At 42.1% G+C, this 22,450-nt stretch overlaps 1 protein-coding gene across 3 annotated transcripts; it reads right to left on the bottom strand.

Moving 5' to 3' along the window:
* Positions 1–1,575: 1,575 nt before the first annotated feature.
* LOC133912246 (elongation factor 1-alpha) lies at positions 1,576–4,840 on the bottom strand. 3 transcript variants are annotated; one of them, XM_062354891.1, is made up of 3 exons: positions 4,692–4,840; positions 3,388–3,872; positions 1,576–2,678 (listed from the first exon to the last, which is right to left on the bottom strand). In XM_062354891.1, exons 2-3 carry the CDS (start codon positions 3,847–3,849, stop codon positions 1,797–1,799), a joined length of 1,344 nt encoding a protein of 447 aa, XP_062210875.1. In that variant the 5' UTR covers positions 3,850–3,872; positions 4,692–4,840; the 3' UTR covers positions 1,576–1,796. The 3 variants fall into 3 exon arrangements, with proteins under 3 accessions (XP_062210875.1, XP_062210876.1, XP_062210877.1); XM_062354892.1 differs by having other exon boundaries at positions 3,388–3,869; positions 4,692–4,835; XM_062354893.1 differs by having other exon boundaries at positions 4,623–4,740.
* Between the last annotated feature and the right edge of the window lie 17,610 nt (positions 4,841–22,450).

Genomic DNA, 22,450 nt, shown 5'->3' with positions numbered 1-22,450 from the left:
CCTTCTTCTCAACACTATTGATATTAAGTTCCAATGCACAAATTAGTCTAATCCAATAAAAAAAATGGCATCTAAAAGGGAAGTTTTGATAACTGAATTTTATTAGATTAGTACTTAGTGAGGGTGCACGTGGAATCCACACGCTACTGGATCTTTAAGATTTTCCGAGTGTTTTTTGCAAATAGGCGACGATTGTTATGCTTCTATAGAAATTTTTCTCTAGTGCCGAGGGTTTTCTAGTCTATTTTAGACATTTCCCGGGAGTGAAAAGTGATTAACAACAACAAAAAATCACTGATCAATAAGTCACAACAAAATATCACAGTCAACTATTTACTAAATAACACTCGAGAATTACCAAATAGACTAGAAAACCCTCAATCATTTGAGGAAATTTCTAAAGAAGGATAATAACCATCGGGCATATGTAAAATGACACTTGAGAAATCTTGTTGTGACAACAAACGAAGAAAATGCAAATGACATACAATAATGAGTAACATGCTTATATCCTCGTATCAATCGTATTTTCTTTTAGTTTGACCAGAGTGCCTTTTTGGCATACTCCAAGAAGGGGAGCGGCACCTAGGTTTGAGCACGGGTTGGTGGCACGCTTGATGGCATGCACGACCAAACGAGCTAGCGCTAGTTCTGCATATCAATCTTATTTGAAAGTTAATAAAAGGTTGCACACCCAAAGGAAAATTTTTCTTCTAGTTATCTATTGTGAAATATGTCACTCAGGGTGTTTAGGGCGTCTATTTCATTATGTGCCAAATATTTTAATTCGACTTGTTAGTTGTAACACTAATGTTCCGTTAAATTACTGTTCTATGGTGAACAAACTACCAATTTGTGTTCTGTTTTATGATTTGGTACTTTTAGAGTTCTCCTCGAATTTGCCCGGCAATCCTCCACATATCCTTATAGCTAGAAGATTTGGTACTTTTAGAGTTATCAAATTTTGCTAGGCAAAAGCTTGCACAAATCCTTTTTGCTAGAGAGAGAAATATTAATGCTTGAGAAAATATCAAATATATGGTTCACATATTTTAAAAAATGCATCGTTAAATGAACATCGCTAGAATAATCTTAATTTTTAATATCATTGATTTATGTATTGGAAGTTATAGTTATCACTTTTTCTAATCATCAAATGTTTTGTTTGATAAACAAACATGCATAGCTCTCGAGACACGATAAATAAAAGAGCATGCAATTTTTTTTATTATCACATATATCCAAATGAATTTTTTTGATGATTCCTATAACAAAATATGGACAAAATTCTGTACATATATACTAGAAGATGCGTCTTAATTTTCAACTTCTTGGAACTAATATTACAAGACCGGATTTCATCATACTTGAGTAATCTCAAATTCTCAGATAAAGAGAAAAGAGAAGATTCCTGCCTTGGCAATCTAACCGAAGAAGCAGATGTGCACCATAACAAATCATCTGACCAAACACATATAGTTGATGCACCTCATCGCACAACAGGGGGGGGGGGGGGGGAGGCGGGGAGCAAAATTCAATATAATTAGTTGAGAACTCAGTTTCATTGGCATAGAATAACAAACCAAAACACGACAATGCTTTCATAATCTCACTAAGAAGTCTGAAGAATATAACAAGCTGCCATTTCAGAATCCATTGCTCAAATTAACATGACGGTATTTAAAAGACAGGCACGAATAAGGTACATGCACTGTCTACCCAGCAAGTGCAATGCCCTAAAACAAAACTTAACCGGACACAAACCGCTAGATAGTACAAGTCTAACATCAAACGCCTCATTTCTTCTTGGCAGCAGCCTTGGTAACCTTGGCACCGGTGGGGTCCTTCTTCTCCACGCTCTTGATGACACCAACAGCAACCGTTTGCCTCATGTCACGGACGGCAAAACGACCAAGAGGAGGGTACTGGGAGAAGGTCTCGACAACCATGGGCTTGGTGGGAATCATCTTCACCATACCAGCATCACCGTTCTTCAGGAACTTAGGCTCCTTCTCAAGCTCCTTACCAGATCTTCTGTCAATCTTGGTCAGGAGCTCAGCAAACTTCACAGCAATGTGGGAGGTGTGGCAGTCCAGCACTGGGGCGTAGCCGTTGCCAATCTGGCCAGGGTGGTTCATGATGATGACCTGGGAGGTGAAGCTGGCAGCCTCCTTGGCAGGGTCATCCTTGGAGTTCGAAGCCACAAAACCACGCTTGAGATCTTTCACAGCAACGTTCTTAACGTTGAAGCCAACATTGTCACCAGGAAGAGCCTCCTGGAGAGCCTCATGGTGCATCTCAACAGACTTGACCTCAGTGGTCAGGCCGCTGGGACCAAAGGTAACAACCATACCAGGCTTGAGGACACCAGTCTCCACACGGCCCACAGGGACAGTACCAATACCACCAATCTTGTACACATCCTGAAGGGGAAGACGCAGGGGCTTGTCCGAGGGCCTCTTGGGCTCGTTGATCTGGTCAAGAGCCTCAAGCAAGGTAGGGCCCTTGTACCAGTCAAGGTTGGTGGACCTCTCAATCATGTTGTCACCCTCAAAACCAGAGATGGGAACGAATGGGATCTTGTCAGGGTTGTATCCGACCTTCTTGAGGTAGGAAGAGACTTCCTTCACAATTTCATCATAACGGGCCTTTGAGTACTTGGGGGTGGTGGCGTCCATCTAGAACAGAACAGAAGATTACCATTAGTTCAATGAAATAAAATACAGCCATACAGGCAAATAAACAATACATTTGAGACAATAATATAACAAACAAATAAACTCTCAGGTATACTATTTAGAGAAGGAACACAATTGAAGTAGAATGTCAAACAGCAGTACACAAATACAAACATTTTAGATAAATAAATACCTGGTGGATAGTAAAGGCTCAACACAGATAAAACAGAACCTACAGTGTATGCCAGCATACCATAGAACGTTGCGTATTCATAGGTTTTACCTCCAGTATTGTACTAACCTCAGAACATTACACAAAATACATCTGCATACAACTGTATATCACAAATACTGAAACTCTTCCTGGGCAGTTCATATAAGCTAGCACATGTGTTGGACTACAGTATTAAGATAGGAAATAGTTAGTTACTAATGCATATTTGCCATGTGTTGAAAGTTTCGGTGGACTACAGTTGTGCAGGGACATGGAGAAAACAAACAGTTTCTATCGCAAGAATCTGCAAGTATTGCAACTTTCTCATTCAATTATATTAATCTCATAACTCCGCTGGAAACAATTATCACATTAACTGAAATAAAACAGACAGTACAGTGTACAGATAAATAAAACTGGACTATCATCATGCGTAATTAAGCAGAACATGTCAGCTAATGAACAAGAGAAATAGTAAGCTCTCTGGAATTATACCTTGTTGCAGCAGCAGATCATCTGCTTCACTCCAAGAGTGAAAGCAAGGAGAGCATGCTCACGAGTCTGGCCATCCTTGGAGATGCCAGCCTCAAAACCACCAGTGGTGGAGTCAATGATGAGAACAGCACAGTCTGCCTGGGAGGTACCAGTAATCATATTCTTGATGAAGTCTCGGTGTCCAGGGGCATCAATGACCGTGCAGTAGTACTTGGTGGTCTCGAACTTCCACAGGGCAATATCAATGGTGATACCTCTCTCACGCTCAGCCTTGAGCTTGTCAAGCACCCAGGCGTACTTGAAGGACCTCTTGTTCATCTCTGCTGCCTCTTTTTCGAACCTCTCGATCACACGCTTGTCAATACCTCCAAGCTTGTAGATCAGGTGGCCAGTGGTGGTCGACTTGCCAGAGTCGACATGGCCAATGACCACGATGTTAATGTGGGTCTTCTCCTTACCCATGGCTACAGATCAAACTTAAACTGCTGCATAGCATGAATCGAAAATCAGATAATCTAGATGCGGCCAACAAACTATAAAACTTGACGGCGAGTAACAAAACAATTTGACATTCCAAAGTACCGGAGCAAGTAATATTACAGAACGGAAACTAAATAAAAAAAGGAAAGATGCAACCATAAGACACCAATACTGCAGCTCGTAACACAGTTGAATTCAAAAATATTAGGAGGCCTCGGCTACTAATCTGTTTTTTTACGAACAAGCAGGAGATCTGCCTATTGTATTAATTAAGAAGTACCCAGATGGATGTAATTACACCACGGTGATAAAACGGGGAAAGGAAAAAAGCCACAGGAGCGAAAGAGGGGACATAGAACAAAACTGATTACATCCCTGGGACGATGTGCGCCAGCTTTTTTGCCCCCGCTATGGACCATGTCCAGATCTCTTCCTTATGCCTTGACTACTAATTATTAGGCACTTATAAAGTCTTGGCGATACTTTCAGAAAAGAACACTAGAGGAGAAAAATCACCCGTGCCACGGTAATTCAAGTACGGAGAGCTAGATGGAATCATAGGAACGAAGTCTCTGAATCGAACGTACACCTAGAAACCGCTAAGAAACCGACGGAATCAATCTACTCCTGATAAGAGGCGATGATAAGCACTCGATTGAATCGTAACTTCAAACAGGTAAGTCAATAACACAGATAAAGCTAGAAATCGTGAACAAACAAAGCCTACAGACAAATCGACGTAAATTCATGTACACCTTCAGTAAAAATCACTGAAAAGAGCAAACCGGCAGATCCAAGCCGGAGGCACAGATCTGGAGCCTTACATCGAAGGAGAAGAAAGGTTCAAGCGGCGGCGGCGGCGGCGGCGGGGAGGAAAGGTGTGGGTTTGGCCAGAGGAACGATGCTTTATATAGGCGGCTTCCAGAACTAGGGTTCCTGGCCGCCTGACGCGCTTCTGGGCCGTCCGTTGGATTTCAGCCGTAGGCATTATCACGCGACACGTAGGCGGTCGATTTTTAATAATTTCGTAGGGCTCATGTTCCTTTCCAGACGGAGGAGCCGGCACTGCCGTTCTTTTATTGAGAAACTTATCCCGTGCTTTGCTTATTAAAGTATAAAGAGATTTGTAAAAGCCCCTAGAAGCCACTTATTCCCCTATATAAATCATCTTAAGCAAAACCACATAAGAAATTTTGCTAATTGTTGAATTTTCACCTTCCACACACAAGTAACATTTCAAGTGGGCTCATTTTTGCTAACACGGCAACGCTACGTGACATGTCACAACACCCAAGCAAGCAGGGGCGGATCCACCGCCAGGGCGAGCTCGGGCGGCCGCCCGAGCTCTTGGCCCGTGAGGTGAGGCCCACTAGTCGAGTCACGAGTGGCCCAGGCAATTTCGCAGCCCACAAATTCAGCAATCCTAATCGGCAGTCCTGAGGGCGCAGCGCAGTCGAGTGCCTCGTGGACTGGGCGACTAGCTGCGGGCAACGGGCTTGCGGAAGTTGCTGCGGCCGGGCGGCGAGCAGGGCAAGCGCCACGCGCCAGGCGGGGCATCGGGCGGCCAGGCGGGCAGGCGCTGCGGTCGGGAGCACGGCGGGCGGCGGGCCGTTGGGCGGCCGCGACTCGCGAGCGCGGCTAGCGGGCGCTGCGGCGTGAGTGCGTCGGGCCGTCGGCCGTCGGGCGGGCGGGCGGACGCTGCGGCCGGGAGCCCGGGACCCAGGAGCGCGGCGGGCTGGCGCGGCGCCGGCAGCCGGGAGCGCGTCGGGCAGCGGCGGGCCGGCAGCCGGGAGCGCGGCGGGGGCGGGCGGCCGTGAGCGCGGCGCTGTGGCCGGGAGCGCGTCGGGCAACGACGGGCGGGCGGCTGGGAGCGCGGCGAGGGCGAGCGGCCGTGAGCAAGGGCGCGGCGCTGTGGCCGGGAGCGCGTCGGGCAGCGGCGGGCGGGCGGCTGGGAGCGCGGCGGGGGCGAGCGGCCGTGAGCAAGGGCGCGGCGCTGTGGCCGGGAGCGCGTCGGGCAGCGGCGGGCGGGCGGCTGGGAGCGCGGCGGGGGCGAGCGGCCGTGAGCAAGGGCGCGGCGCTGTGGCCGGGAGCGCGTCGGGCAGCGGCGGGCGGGCGGCTGGGAGCGCGGCGGGGGCGAGCGGCCGTGAGCAAGGGCGCGGCGCTGTGGCCGGGAGCGCGTCGGGCAGCGGCGGGCGGGCGGCTGGGAGCGCGGCGGGGGCAGGCACCGGCAGGCTGCCGTGAGCGCGGCGCGGCGGGCAGTCGCACGGCGGGGCGGGCGGCTGTGCTGTGCAGGGCCGCAGGGGCACAGGGGCCAGCCGGCCAGGGGCGGTCCGCGGCTGTGCGCCTGTGCGTGCTGACGTGCTGTGCTGTGGACTGCGCCATTGCGAAGTGCGGCCGGGAGCGCGCAGGACTGGCCGACTAGGAGCGCCGGGCCCGTGCTGTGCTGTGCTGAGCTGGTGTGAGCCTGTGAGGTGAAATGATAAATTAAGATTTTTATATTGAGCCATTTAGATTAATTGATCTATAGAGGTGAATTCTATTTTGTATTTTTCTCCTATAACATTAGTATTTCTTTCGCAGAATATTAAGATATAAATAATGAAGAGATTTTTCAAACAAACATCTTTGAATACCCAAAGTACAAGGGAGAGTCGAGTTAGTGAAGACTGTGATGCAGAAAATGATATAGTAGTTGTCACTCCTGCTCCTGCAACTTCTCGGATAGAATACAAAGGTATTAAAGAATTTAGGCAAGAGTTTATTATTGCCGATCCGGGACTTCGTATTCCAATAGATGAATTTGATCATGATATTAGAGATGAAGTTAGAAGAGCTTATGTGTTGAAGGGTCCGACTCAACCAATTGAACATACTTTCCCCAAAAAACAGTTTGGTAAAGATTTAAGGACTTTTTGTGCAGCATGGTTTACTAAATATGATTGGCTAGAATATAGTGTGGAGAAAGATGCAGCTTATTGTTTCTATTGCTATCTTTTTAGATATGATCCCTCAGAGTCTCATTTTGGGTATGATGTATTTTCAAAAGTATGATTTAGAAATTGGAAGAATGCATATATATCATTACCTGAACATGTTGGTGGGCCTAATAGTGCCCACAATAAAGCTAGAACAGCATGCGAAGATTTCAAAAATCAAAAGGCTAGTGTGTCATATAAGGTGATGACTCATAGTAAGGAATCAAAAGCCAAATATGAAATCCGTTTGACCGCATCTTTAGATTGTGCAAGCTATCTCCTAATGCAAGGTCATGCATTCCGTGGACACGATGAATCTTCTTCTTCATCGAACAAGGGCAATTTTCTAGAGATGATTGATTGGTAAAAAAAAAGTAATAAGGAAGTGAGGATTGCATTTGAGGAGTTGTGTCCTAAAAATGTTCGTATGCTTGCACCATCAGTTCAAAAGGACCTTGCAAAGAGTTGTGCACAGGAGATAACCAAAGAGATAAAGAAAGAGATTGGTGATGGTTATTTCTCTATTCTTATCGATGAATCTCGTGATATATCCATCAAGGAGCAGATGGCCATGATTGTGAGGTTTGTGATCTTATTTATTTGTTAAATTATGATATTGTTGGGTGTGTGATATACTGATGTTGTAATAATTGTTTGTGATGGTGCACAGGTTCGTGAATAAGGAAGGAAAGGTTATGGAAAGATTTTTGGGTCTTAAGCATGTCACAGAAACAACATCAGATGCATTGAAAGGAGCTTTATTTGAGTTGCTTTCTACACACGGTTTGGATATTGCAAGAGTTCGAGAGCAGGGGTATGATGGAGCTTCGAATATGAGAGGTGAATTCAATGGTCTTCAAAAACTTATTAGAGATGAGAACCCGTATGCTTTCTATGTCCATTGTTTTGCACATCAATTGCAATTGGTAGTTATTTCTGTCGTAGGTAGTTGCACATCTATTTATGAGTTATTTGAATATGTTAATATGATTGTGACCACAACTAGTGCATCTTGCAAGAGGAAGGATTTATTATCTAGCAAGCACCGTGAGAACTTATTGGCCAAGTTAGATAGCGGTGATATTTTTTCTGGAAGAGGGAAACATCAAGAAACTAACTTGGCCAGACCCGGGGATACTAGATGGGGTTCTCGTTACAAAACTTTAATCCGTATTGAATCCATGTGGGTTGCAGTGATAGAGGTGCTAGGGCTTGTACAGGAAGATGCCCGAAATCCAACATCAGCGGGTGGTTTGATGAGAATAATGGAGAGCTTCAACTTTGTGTTCATTATGAAGATGATGTTGAAAAATTTTCATATTACAAGTGAGTTATCTCTACTCTTACAAAGAAAGGATCAAAATATTGTTGAGGCCATGTCATTACTGATTGATGTGAAAGCACGTTTGCTTAACTTGAGGAATCATGGTTGGGAGCCATTGTTTGCGGAAGTCAAAACATTTTGTAAACAAAATGAGATACTAATTCCAAATATGGATGAAATAGTACCAAGATGGGGTCAATCAAGACGAAGTAAGATCAGTGTCACTCAAGACCATCATTATCGTGTTGACACCTTTTATGTAGCTCTTGATGCTATAAATATAGAGATGACTCATCGTTTCAGTGAGCTATCTTCAGAGTTGCTTATATGTTTTTCTTGTCTTGATCCAAGAGATAGTTTCTCAAAATTTGATGTGCACAAAATTGCTAGACTTACGGAGATATATGATATAGATTTCTCCATCAGTGATCGTGCAGTTATAAAAGATCAACTTGAAACATTCATTCTTCATGTTCGAAGAGTTGAAGATTTTATTGGTTGTCATGATCTTGCAAGTCTAGCAACAACAATGGTAAAAACCCAAAGACATATTGTGTTTCCATTGGTGTACCACCTTATTGAGTTAGCATTGGTACTACCAGTTGCAACAGCATCTGTTGAAAGAGTCTTCTCGGCCATGAACATCATCAAGACTGATTTGCGCAACAAGATATGCGATGATTGGCTCAATGACTTGATGTTGTGTTATATTGAGCGGGATTTATTCAGAAGACTAGATTCTAATGCCATTAAGAACCGGTTTCAAGATATGAAAACAAGGAAGATGAATTTGCCTAAGCCTTCTAGTTCTAGACATAATTAATGATTGTGTTTTTGTAAGTTTCTATACTTAGTTACTTCTATTGTCTTTGGTTACATTGGGTATATTTGCATAATTGCATATATATTTACATTTGGTTCTTTTTCATTTTGCAGGTTCATATGGTTTTATCGATTTATGTTGGGGATCTTTTCGCCTCGCCTACCAATTGTCTTAATTAAGGTATTTTTTTAATTTCTTTTTAAAGTTCGCCCTACCTTCTTTGTTTGTCTGGATCCGCCACTGCAAGCAAGTCAATGTGCTTACGTGCCTACCACTTGATGTTTTGTCATTACTGTCAGCACTCTTTCATCGCCTATAGCCATGAGCGTTGACGTTGTGGGCATTGGTGGGAAGAGGCGATGCGGTTCGCGCGCTCACCAGCTAAGCACTCGAGTCAATGGGCTGAAATGGATGTAAGCGGGCGAGTCATGTCTGGGCCTGGTCCATCGAGAGATAGGATAGCAATATAAATAGGCAAAGGGAATTTGGCTAGAGGTAAGAAGAAACACGTCGAACAGCATGAACTTTGTACCTCTAGACATCAGAATCTTTGATCCCTGAACCTCTTGTGGTAATTCAAAATCCATTCCTGCCTAATTCTCTCTTCCTTCGATTCCTTCCCCACCATCTCTATTGCATATCTAACATTTGGTATCAGATTCACCAACCCTGGATCATCCTGGGTACTTTAAGCGTTTCCAACGCCAGCGCGGGGCCATGGATCCCAACTTCCAGATGCTCCTTGATGAGATGAAGAAGATGAAGGCGCGATTGACGCAGCAGCAACAGGACCTCCTCCACGAGTTCGAAGAGCGCCTCCAGGACGTCGATTAGAAGCACGATGCTCGTTTAGCCGTGGTGGAGTCATCCAGCGCGGAGATCAAAGCCTGGAAGCCCAAGCTAGAGGCCACCATCGACAAATTGAAGCTTTAGCTAGGGAAGATCAGCAAACACCTCGAGCGCGTAGATCTTAAGCACTCGGCAGCCTCACTAGGCGTGCTCGAGAACCCAAAGATGGCCTCGGCGTGCGTCTCCGCTGGTGACTCGATCGTCGGCCCAAATGGGCACCACGTCAACATATCTCACTGGGCGCTTGGGTTATGGTCGGTCACCTTGCCGAGACCGGTTTAAGGAATAAACCAATCTCATCTATGTTCTTAGCTCAGAAATCAATCCTAACACATGTAACTTCATTGATGATAACCATTACAATGTCCATACCTTAATTGAATAAACTGTCTTACACAAATGACCTTTAAGGGTCGAAGAACCAATTAAACTGCAGCGAAACTAAACGAGCTACGATAACTCGAATACTTTTACGACTCTTCCACATGCATGATCGACGTAGAAATCATCTTAGAACGATCCATCTTTAGTGTACTCCTCGATACTTTTTCCAACTGAGTGTTTGATGATAGCAAGAATGAGCACATGTCATACTCAGTAAGTTGTAAAGAAAATAATATGCATATGAAGACTTGATAGGAATAAGGCTAAATAGCTCTTTTGCATAAAATGGCATTTAAGTAAAAACAATTAAAAATGATAATAATTAAGTGAATAATTGTAAACAACAAACCATTTCAAGATTCCATCCATCTTGATTTGATCAACAACTGACCACCTCAACCAAAGTTACATTCACTAAGGTTGAACACCTCAACTATGATTCCTTCATCATAGTTGACCAACTAACCAAACCATCAAGTCCTAATGCTGTTCGTGACCGTGAGCATGGCTGAATATTCAGTTTTGATTCTACAGAGGTTGTACACTTTACCCGCAAGACGTTTCTTCCCATTTATCGAGTATCTGTTGGCCGACAAAAAACTTTTACACACTTCTAAGATGTGAGCTAGGAATCTACTGCAAAGTCATTATAAAATATCCACTAGTATATGTTGGGAAATATATAGTGATGTTGTTGAAGTTTTGATATGGTTCAAGTTATAATTATGGTATGGTAATGACCTTAGGATAGAAGGTTATTTATGGTTAGTTGTAGATGTTTACACTTGAGTCAACATTGCTTTGCATATGAAATTCACTTAACCTTGTGGTCGAGTTCTTACTAATTATCCAAATTGCACTCTCCTTGGAGTTAGGCTATTTATAAGTGCTCATTATGGATAAAGTCTTGTGAGCATCTTCGTGATCACATGCTTCGTTTGATTTTCAGGTGAGGAAGGTTTAGTCTAGCTACTTTACGCCCGTCGATGTTGGCAACAGGCAGGAGTAGTATCATTCTACTCGTGTGTTATTATTTTGTGGTGGCGCCTTAGGCAAATGGCGTTACCCATCTTTTGTCTTTATGTAACTCTTTCGCTGCGTAGCTACTCTAGCAAATATTCGAGTTTGTATTTTGTTGTAAAATTTAGTCTACTTAAAGTCTTGTAACTTAATTTAATTACTCGCTCTTTATTATGTCTTGTGATGATGTGCTTGTTGTAAAGGTGTATGTTCCGATCCTGAAAGTAAACACATATCGGGACTACCGAGGTGATATTCTAGTTAATTATTGTAGTCGTAATTACACAAATAATAGACTTAATGATTAACCAGAATACTATCTAGGCGGTTCCTCATAGTCCACCATGGAAGTTTATTGCACGTTAGAACGAGATATTCGTAAAGGTCAACTTAAGGCAGTTAATCAAGGATGATAAAGCGCCAAGTTTTACAGAAGACAGTCAAGGTACCGTGTGGTTAAAAAAAAAGAATATGTGTGCCTAATTAGAAGGACATTAAAGAGTTGATTATGAGAGAAGCTTATGATTTAGCATATTGCATTCACCCTGAAAGTACAAAGATGTATTAGGATCTCAAGGATCGCTATTAGTGGTATAGAATGAAGAGAGGTGTTGTAGAGTATATAGCTCTTTGTGATACTTGCTAGAAGGTCAAAGTAAAACATCAAAGACCAGCAGGATTACTACAACCTTTGAAAGTACCTGAATGGAAATAGGAGAAAACTGGTATGGATTTCATTATCGAATTACCCCGTACACAAGGAGGATATGATTCAATATGGGTTATAATTGATCGCTTGACTAAAGTCGCTTGCTTTATCCCAGTTAAGACTACATATAGTGGAGCCAGATTAGCGGAGTTGTATATGTCAAGAATTGTGTGTTCACACGAAGTGCCGAATAAGATTGTCTCGGATATAGTAACTCAATTTACTTCCAAGTTTTGACAGAAGCTACATGAGTCTATGGATATGAAGCTGAATTTTAGTTCAGCATATCACCCTCAAATAGATGGACAGGCCGAGAGAGTAAATCAGATACTCGAGGATATGTTAATAGCTTATGCTCTGAAGTATGGTAAAAGATGGGATAAGAGTCTGTCGTGTGCAGAGTTCTCGTACAACAATAGTTATCAAGCAAGTCTTCAAATGTCTCCGTTTGAAGCTTTGTATGGAAGAAAGTGTAGAACACTGTTGTTCTGGAATGAGATTGGAGAAAGTCACATTTTTGGTTCAGAAGTTCTACGAGATACACAAAAGCAAGTTCAAATAATTTGGGAGAATCTAAGGGTTGCTCAGTCGAGACAGAAAAGTTATGCAGATAACAAACGTAGAGAATTGATGTTTGAAATTGGAGATTTTGTCTATGTTAAAGTTTCACCTATCATAGGTCTTCGAAGATTTAAGGTCAAGGGAAAGTTATCACTACGATTCATTGGACCCTTCAAGATACTGGATAAGAGACGAGAATTCGCTTATCAGTTGGAGCTGTCACCTCAACAGCCCGATGTACATGATGTGTTCCATGTTTCCCAGTTGAAGAAGCATCTTTGAGTGCCTGAAGAGCAGTTACCAATGGAAGAATTGGATGTTCAAGATGATCTCTCCTATATAGAGTATCCGGTGAAGATCATTGAAATATCATAAAGTGTAATCAGAACCAAAATAATACCAATGTGCAAAATGAAATAGAGTCACCACTCAGATGATGAAGCGACATGGGAAAAAGAAGAAGATATGAAGATGGAGTTTCCCTATCTCTTTTTCGATCTGTCCGAATCTCAAGGGCGAGATTCATTCTAAAGGGGGTAGATTTGTAACATCCCGATTTTCAAATTTTGCAAATTCCTAAAATATTCTAGAATTTAATTAGGGTTTGAATAAATAGAATAGGTTAAAGCCTATTTTCTAAAATAAAAATCAATTTGACATAGGTTATATTTTGCTTGAAGTGCATTCATGCTGGAATAGGCATTTAGGGTTTATTTGATTTTGTTTGGCCTTGTTTGCGAAGTTTGAATTTGGTTTGGAGTTGCTTAGTTTGAAATCAAAAGATTTAGAAAAGAAAAGGAAAAGGAAAACCTAAAACCTAATTCTACCCGGCCCAAACCGCCTCTCGCTCTGTGGCTCGCTCTTTTCCCCTCGGTTTGGCCCGGCCAGCTGAGCCAGCCTCCCTCCACCCGCTTCCCTGCTTGGGCTGGCCCAGCCACCCAACAGGTTGTCCCCCGCTTCTCTATTGGTGCCCTGGCCGAAACTCCACTTCGGGTCACGTGTGGCCGCCAGGTGGGGTCCATCCTCTTCCTCCGTCTCCGCGCCGAGCACGTCGCGCCGCCTCAAGTCTGAGCCAGCCACGAACATCGTCGCCCTCCCCGAGCCCAAATCCCAACTCCCCACGAGATATCCCTCACCTATATAAGTATGTCCCCGTCCCTTTGATCTGTTCCACCGAAACCCGAGCCAATCCGCCGAGATCCATCTTCGTTGTTGTCATTAGCACCGTCTTGATCGAAGCTTGCTTCCAAGCCGCTCTAGTGTCGTTTAGCTTCACCTGAGCCCACCAGTAGAGTTGCCTGCCCTCGCTAAAGGTTGTGCCACCGTCGCCTTCGCCTTTTGGTCGCCTTAGCCACCGCCTTTAGATCCGAGCCCCTCCACCGTCTTCGTCGTTGCCAACACCTTTCTAGCGCTTCTTTGCCCGAGGTAAGCCTTAAAACTGATTCACCGTGTTTCCCTTATCATGAACCTCCGCTTGCCGTCATGCTCCGAGGCCAGCGATGAGGTCAGCGCCCTTATTCGGCGAGTGCGTCGCCGTGATCTCCCTCAGCTCCACCATGTCCTTCCTCTCTGGAAGCCCCTTCCACTCTGTGCTGTCCAATCTGATCTGCACGGCGTATATTAGATCCCACCCGTGCCCCTTCGTGAGCCAGTAGAAAGCCGTCATGTGTAGCTTCTTAAACACAGTCAACACCTCCGTCATGTCACCCAGCCACATCTACGCAATAAAAGATGATTTTCAGTATAAAAATAATTCCGACAGGTCCCTAAACTTTTTTGTTTTTACATAAAAGCCCATGTCCTTTTACAAATTAGTGCCTAAACTTTTCTATATTTACAAAAAGGTCCTTATATTTTTTACAAAAGGCCCCAAATCTTTTTGGTTTATTCAAATTAAGTTATTTTCTTTTTCATAATTAAACCCTAACCTTTTTTTAGCGTAACTTTGTTGTCCTAACTCCCTTTTCAGGGATTCTTACATCATTATATTTGTTTTTTAGAGCTTTATCTTTCTAGATAGGTTTTATCTTGTTGTTTTTTTTGTTTTGTGTACTATTCTTAGTGTATTTATTTTGTGTGATTTGCTAGTAATTGTGTGATTAGACAACAACGCCCCGGACCAGTTTGAGAAACATCAGGACCAAGAGCTAGAGTACACTGAGCAGCTGCAAGGATGAGGCAAGTGTCATTAATCATCTTGAATCTATATTTTTAAATGTTTTGTTTTATAGATTACATGCAGTGTCTGTTAATTTATTGTGTAGTCATCTATGTTAGGGTTTGCCCTAGTTTTCTCTTATCATCCCTTGGAACATGGGTGGTTTATGGCTATGTGTCTTTTGTAGGTAAAAGTTCTTAGCCATGCTTTCAGGATGTTGGGAAGTATCTTATACCAAATTCATGAACATAAGTAACGATGATGGTTAATTTGTTAATGGTTAGTAACATGGAACCTTTAGGCCCTGATCATAGTGATGTTGGTGATAGTGATCATGGTATTATTGTTGGTTAGTATTTGCTCAGGTAAGCTAAATAAAAATCAGTTCATAGAGTAACAACCTAAGAAGAATCATATCAACCACGAGGCTGATATACATAAGGCTTGGCCTACTAGTTAGAGTTTTGACTAGTGTGTGTCAGGTCAGCACAAAAGGGGGCTTCTGGGTTGGAAGGGTATTCCGTAATCCCTAGCGGTGAAACCTAGTGGGCAGATATATACTGAAGTAGGCTCTAGTTAGTGGTAATGTCAGGTAGTGATCTTCTGTCAGCACACCACTGGTGTGTGTAGAGTATTTTGCGTAACACGACAACATAAAATTCATTGACTCGTGGAGAAAACTAGACAACCTCTACAGAGAGTAAAATCTGATATATCAGCAGTGCTCACAGTTATGAGAGACTTGGATCCTCACATGATTAATTGGTTTTGGATGCGATGGTGGAATTATTATGGTTATGGTTATGGTATGGTAGTACTGGTGGCACTAGATGTTTATGGTTTGTAAGGTGGGCAGCCTTAGGTTAATAATTGCTTAATGCTTTTCAATTTTACAATACTGTTCTTTACTTGCATTTGTGCGAATATACCATGTGTTAGCCTATTATTGTTGAAATCTTGCATGTCATTACTTTACTACACTTATTGAGTACTCCATATGCTCACCCTTGCTATCTCCTACTATACATATGCTGCTCAGTGGAAGACTTTAAATATTTCTAAGATGATAACCTGGTGTACTAGGAGTGTGTCTTCCAGTCGGTGCCTGTGGAGTTGCTCGGTCGCTGATGCTTTCGTTCCGCTACCGTCGTTTAGTTTGCTGTCATTTAGACAATAAAGTTGTTTAGTTAAAGTCTTTTTGTAAGAGTTGAACGGTTGTAAGCTAAAGTTTTGATATTCACTTGTGATTTCCTTATGTGTGTTAAATTTTCTGGGCACATATAAGCCGTACTTGGTTTTATCCGTTAAAACCGAGTACGACACACTTCCACCGAAGTCTACTGAAACCTAGAGAGGAGTACAAATTTTCCTTCCAAACACACCAAGGTCACTTTGAATTCAAAGTTATGACCTTTGGCCTCACTGGTGCACCATCCACATTTCAAGAGGCTTTGAATGCTACATTATCTATACTCCTTAGAAAATGTGTGTTAGTTTTCTTCAATAATATTCTTGTGTATAATCCTTCATTGAAAGATCATTTAATTCACATGAGATAAGTCCTTCAACTGCTCTCTCAGGACTAGTGGAAGATTAAACTCTCCAAGTGTGCGTTTGCAAAAAATTAGATTACATATATGGGCCATATCATCACACCAGAGGGAGTGTCAACAGATCATGCCAAGATCCAAGCAATCCACACGTGGCCAATTCCAACTACTATCAAAGAATTGATGGCTTTCTTGGGTCTTGCAGGTTACTACCGTAGATTTGTCAAATATTTTGGTATTATAAGTAGACCACTCAATGACCTGCTTTTCAAGAACACACTATTTGTCTGAATTGCTCACCATGATCAGGCTTTTCTTGCACTGAAAGCTACTCTTGTTTCTGCACCTATTCTTGCCCTTCTAGATTTCAGCAAAACTTTTTGTATTGAAACTGATGCAAATGCTACTAGTATTGGAGATGTCCAATGCAGTCTGGTCATCCCTTGGCATACCTCAGTAAAGTATTAGGTCCTCACAATCAAGGTCCCTCCACCTATGAGAAGGAGTATGTATAAATCATTTTGGCAGTAACTCAGTGGCACTCATACTTGCAACAAGGGGAATTTCTTATCTATATTGAACATTAGAGTTTGTCCCAACTTACCGAGCAGCGTTTACATACTCCTTGGCAGCAAAAAGTATTTACCAAGCTCATCGGGCTGCACTACTAAATTGCTTATAAGAAAGGGTCTGATAACAATGCCGCTAACGCTCTCTCTCGACGGCCTCACATGGAGATTTAGACATTGGTCGTATCTTCTTCCAAGGCATAATGGCTTAATGATGTGGTCCTCAGCTATAAGACTGGCAACAAGGCACTTGAATTGCTTGCCAAATTAGCTCTTTCTCTCACTTACATGCCTCCATTTACATTAAAAGATGGTCTGCTACATTACAACAACATAATTTAGTTGGGTACCAATGTTGATCTCCACACTCGTGTTATCGCTGCTTTGCACAACAGTGTCATGGGGTCCATTCAGGCATTCCTGTCACATATAGGCGTCTTAAGCAGCTATTCGCTTGGCCTAGCGTGAAAAACTGTCTGACAATATATCCAATAGTGTAGTATTGGTCAACAAGCCAAACCTGATCGACCTGCTTACCCAGGTTTACTCTAGCCACTTACAATACCTACACAATCTTGGCAAGTTATTTCCACGGATTTTGTGGAATGACTTCCTATTTCTGGTGCCTCCAACTGCATGTTTGTTGTTGTCGATAAATTCAGTCGGTATGCTCACTTCGTTCCTCTCCGTCATCCATTTACTACTGCTCATGTGGCTGCTGCATTTCTAGAGCAAATCTATTGTTTACATGGTATGCTACTCCCTATAATTTCTGATCGGGACAAGATCTTCACTGACCACTTTTGGAAGGAATTATTTTGGCTTACCAATACTCAATTGCAGATGAGCACTTCTTATCATCCGCAGTCTGACAGCCAAACGGAATGAGTAAACCAGTGCCTCGAGACCTTCTTACGATGCTTTGTTCTTGCTTGTCCCAAACAATAGCGAAAATAGCTTGCAGATGCTAAATTCTAGTATAATACAAGTACTCACTCTTCCTTGGGCCGTTCCCCATTTGAAGCATTGTATGGTCATCCACCAAGGTATTTTGGTACTAACCCATCGTAGTCGTGCTTTGTCAGCGACTTCAACTCATGGATGACAGAAAGAGAACTTATGCAAAAGTTTATCCGACGGCACCTTCTTCGTGCCCAGCAGCACATGAAACTCCAAGCCAACAAGAAACTACAATGGGGGATTAGGTCTATTTGAAACTACAACCATATGTCCAATCGTTCGTCGTCACTTGCTCCAGTTCCAAATTGACATTCAAGTTCTTCGGCCCCTTCCGTATTTCAGCTCGGATTGGGTCCATGGCGTATCATTTGGATTTACCAGCATCAAGTAACATCCATTCACTGTTCCACATTTCCCAATTAAGGCAGGCAATTGGCTACAAGCACCAGGTATCATCGTCATTACCATCTGATGCTTATGCCGTGCATATTCATTTACAGGTTTTGCAACATCGTATTATCACGCTCGGCAGCACATCAGTGTCTCAAGTCAAGGTCCGCTAGTCCGGATTGGATGACACACTGTCCACCTAGGAAGACACTGAAGCTCTCAAACAGAAGTTTCCCTTCGCGCCTGCTTAGGGCCAACAGGTTTCCAAGAAGAGGGGACTATCAGCACTCCTTCATCGCCTACAACAGTGAGCGCTGATGATGTCGGCACTAGCAAAAAGAGGCAACGCAGTTCGCGCACTCGCCAGCCAAGCACTCGAGTCAATGGGCCGAAATGGAGAGAGAAGGTTTAGTCTGGGCCTGGCCCACCGAGAGATAGGATAGCAATACAAGTAGGCTAAGGGAATTTGGCTAGAGGCAAGAAGAAACACGCCGAGCAACATGAACTCTGTACCTTAGAATCTTATAACTTATGATCCCTGAACCTCTTCTGCTAATCCAAAATCCATTCTTGCCCAATTCTCTCTTCCTACGATTCGTTTCCCACTACCTCTACTGTGTACCTAACAGTTGCATCCAACTCCTTATTTAAAACCATAGACTAATTAGTCAAAGTCAATTATAAGGTGACATACACTATCACACTTATACATATAATATTATTGGAAACACTCACATGTGCGTAAATTGTAGATACTAGAATCTAAACCTTGGTGGGTAAAGTCGTACTCTCAATTCTCTATCATCACACCAAAAGGTGGTTCTTGAAAATAAGCCTAGTTAGCATGTGTATAAGGGGAAACAAATTGAGACAGGAAAAAAACGCTGTGGGATTTTGCCAAAAAAATGGTCCATGAGAGGAAATCAAATCAGAGGTAACCCATATGATCTTTTTGCAATTTTGTCAAATATAAAGCACTAACATAGTCTTCTTTTTATTTATAGGATGCTTGTTTGCACTTCTGTCAGATATAAAAGTGATCATTCATGGACATATGACAAAGTATTTACTTAATTTGTAAATCACATGTTCCCTGGTCCCTAATACGGTTATTATCAAAAACATGTTACTCCAACTTTAGTTGAAACACAGGATCAGGTTACCAATTAAATAACCATATCATACTAAAAAAGTAAACAATATCTCACGCCGCCTTGGCCATAAAAAACATTATAATTTATTATACGTCTGCGCACCACTTTTTTAGCGATATAATTAAGGATGTACATAACTCACACGCCACAATCATGCCACACACATGTGCTCATCCCATACACATGCTCGGGAAGGGGTGGAATGTCCTAGTGTCTCGTGCGCAAAAAACGCACATTACCAAATATGCACACGTGTATACCTATAATCTAATCTAGTGGTAAACACACTGAAAATAAACCTCAAGCGGTAGGGTGGGAGACGATGGAAGGCAGCCGGGCTCGAACGCGCACAAACAAGCTACGAGTTCGTTCTCTCGGTCCGCGCACCACTTTCTTCTCGAGCTTTTTTTATTTTTATATTTTTTCAATTAAAAATTTAAATAAATAAATTCCTTGTGAAAAAAATTGCAAAACTAGACACCTAACGCATTCTCATTGGGCGGTTAGGTCCTTACCGTCACCTGAGAGTACGGTAAGCAGTTCTACAGACTCTTACCACCCTTTCATGGGACGGGTAGGCTTACAGCCCTTACATGAACAGTAAATCCGAGTGAATAGTATTTCAAAGTTCAATTTCCCTACTATCTTCTCTATTCAAAACAGTAATGTTCTATTGCTCCAAAAATCCTAAAACTTTTTGTACTTATTACATAATCCATGTGAAACCCATTTTAATTGAATTCACTCAAAAATCCTGTGTAGAATTTAAAATAAAATTCTCCAAAAAAAGGCCACTTTTATAACTTCTAGTAATTGTTAGGGCCTCAAATAAATTTTTAAAAATCTGGTAAATTTCACTAATATTCTTCTTATGTGATGTGATAATTTCTAAAATTATTTTTAGCCCTATATTATATGGTAAAAAAGTGGATTCCTTTGTAATGCATCATTTATATGTATTTTTATAATTTCATGTGATATTCTTCTTTTAACTTAATTTGAATTCAAACATATATAAACCTAGTGCTAAAAATAATTTTATAGATTATAAAATCACATAAGAAGAATATTAGTGAATTTTACCAGTTTTTTAAAATTTATTTGAGGCCCTAACAATTGCTAGAAGTTATAAAAATAGCCTTTTTTTTAGAATTTTAGTTTAGATTCTACACATGATTTTTTGGTGAATTCAATTAAAATAGGTTGCACATGAATTATGGAATAAGTAAAAAAAATTAGAATTTTTAGAGTAACAAAACATCATTGGTTTGAATAGAGAAGATATGACTGTAGCTTACCGCCCTTTCATAGGACTGTAAGCCTACCCGCCCCATGAAAAGGTGGTAATAGTCTGTGGGACTGCTTACCACCCTCTGAGGGAGCGGTAAGGGACGAATTGTCTCATGAGAGAGCGGTAAGTGTCTAGTTTTGTAATTTTTTTCACAAAAAATCTATTTATTTAAAATTTTAATCGAAAATATATATATATAAAACTCCTTTGTTCTCAGACACGCTTCAAGACAAACGGCCCAAAGTTTTCCCGGCCTACTAACTGCCGAGACCTCATTGCAGCTCACCCATCATCGTCGTCGACCCATGGTCTATGGGACGAGTGGACGCAGGCCCTAGTGGAATCCATCAGGTTGTACCCCAGGTTCAGGCCCACTTGGAGATACGGGGCACCCAGCATCGGCATTTACATGGGCTGGCCTTGGGCTCGTGGCTCTGAGCGAAAACCGCACAGGCGCAGAGGGATTTCTCCGACAGCATTCCATTGTGTTTCTGCGCTGCAGCAGGTAGGCGCCAGGGTAGATGTTTAAAGCAAGCAAATGAAATGGATACTGCATCAAAAATTGAAGTTTTCTTCATCACTTCAACACAATGAAATGGAGTTGACGGAGAACTCAGGCACCATCAAGGACGCAAATTCGACCATGTTAAGATCCATGGGTGTCGGATAAACACAGCTCATCCGAGCAGCTAGAAATTGTGCAATGCGGAGCACGCTCATCATCTGCTTGTCTGCACAAATATCGTTGGATTTTATGCGTATAAACAGAGCTACAAACTAGTCAGCCATTAGATGTTCAGAGTTCAGACTACGCCGAAGAATAACGACAGAATTACAGAACCATACACGACCTGCAGCATTACACTACGCGTTTAGTACACAACGGCAGCAGCTGGCCCGTGCGGCCGTTTGGACTGTAGGCACATGAATTCTTTTTCCAGGTTTTCAGACTGCGGGTCATAGGATCCTTGTGGGGCGGAAACGGATCAGATACGGATCGAATAGTCCATTTTATATATTGCTATCTATATTTTAATATGAATACAAATACAAATCTAAATATCCTCGAATGCGAATACGAACCGGATTGTTCGAATATGAATCCGTATTTGAATATCTACTCGATCAGGTTATATGTAAATATCCTACACCTTTAACGATAAGAATTTTTATTTTAGCGCGCAAAAAATTTGTTCACATTTGGAATTACAGAAATTTTAGAAATTTCAATCGAATTTTATGTTAAAAATTTAAATTTTTGGTCAAATTTTACTAAAATTTATTCCAATTTGATTGGGCCGGAATATATAACTTTTTTTCACCTCTAAAATGTCTAAAACTTTGCGAAATTTAGTTCCCCGGTTGGCGGATATGGATATTGTCCATTTCCACATCTGAATTCAAAACAATTTGAATATCCACATTTGAGTTTGAATCTCAAAAATGAATTCAGATAGGATATCTATATTTGTATTTTAACAGGTATGAATATCAAATGATTTTAATACTTGCTATTCATTTTCCACCCTACATAGCTGCTTGCAGCTGTATTCTTTACACGACAATGCACAATTGCACATGCCTGTAGCCTGGTACTGCATATGAAAACCCTAGGAACAGTCTCCTATAAATCGCAACAGTGACCGCGAAAAGATGGCTAGAGAAACACATGCAGATTGTCGCACAAGCTACAAGACTACATTCCATAATGGCCGCTGAAACGAGAGTCAGGAGTCGTTTCAGGGGTGCATGCTTACTGCAGGTAGACTGTATGAAGCTTCGTTTTTTTCAAAAGCAGGTGTCCAATCCACTGCACTTCCTAATTCCTAGCCTCAGAAATGGTTTAATTTAATTTTGCACACGATG

This window comes from Phragmites australis, chromosome 3 (genome assembly GCF_958298935.1).
Source record: "Phragmites australis chromosome 3, lpPhrAust1.1, whole genome shotgun sequence".
NCBI classification, from domain to species: Eukaryota; Viridiplantae; Streptophyta; class Magnoliopsida; order Poales; family Poaceae; genus Phragmites; species Phragmites australis.
The sequence above is the reverse complement of the archived record's forward strand: the minus strand, read 5'-3'. Positions and strand labels throughout refer to the sequence as shown.

Bases quoted from the DNA above. Each gene is read 5' to 3' on its own strand.
- LOC133912246 (XM_062354891.1), bottom strand. From the start codon at position 3,849: ATGGGTAAGGAGAAGACCCACATTAACATCGTGGTCATTGGCCATGTC. The intron at 2,679-3,387 runs GTATAATTCCAG...GTTCTGTTCTAG, and splicing joins TGATCTGCTGCTGCAACAAG to ATGGACGCCACCACCCCCAA.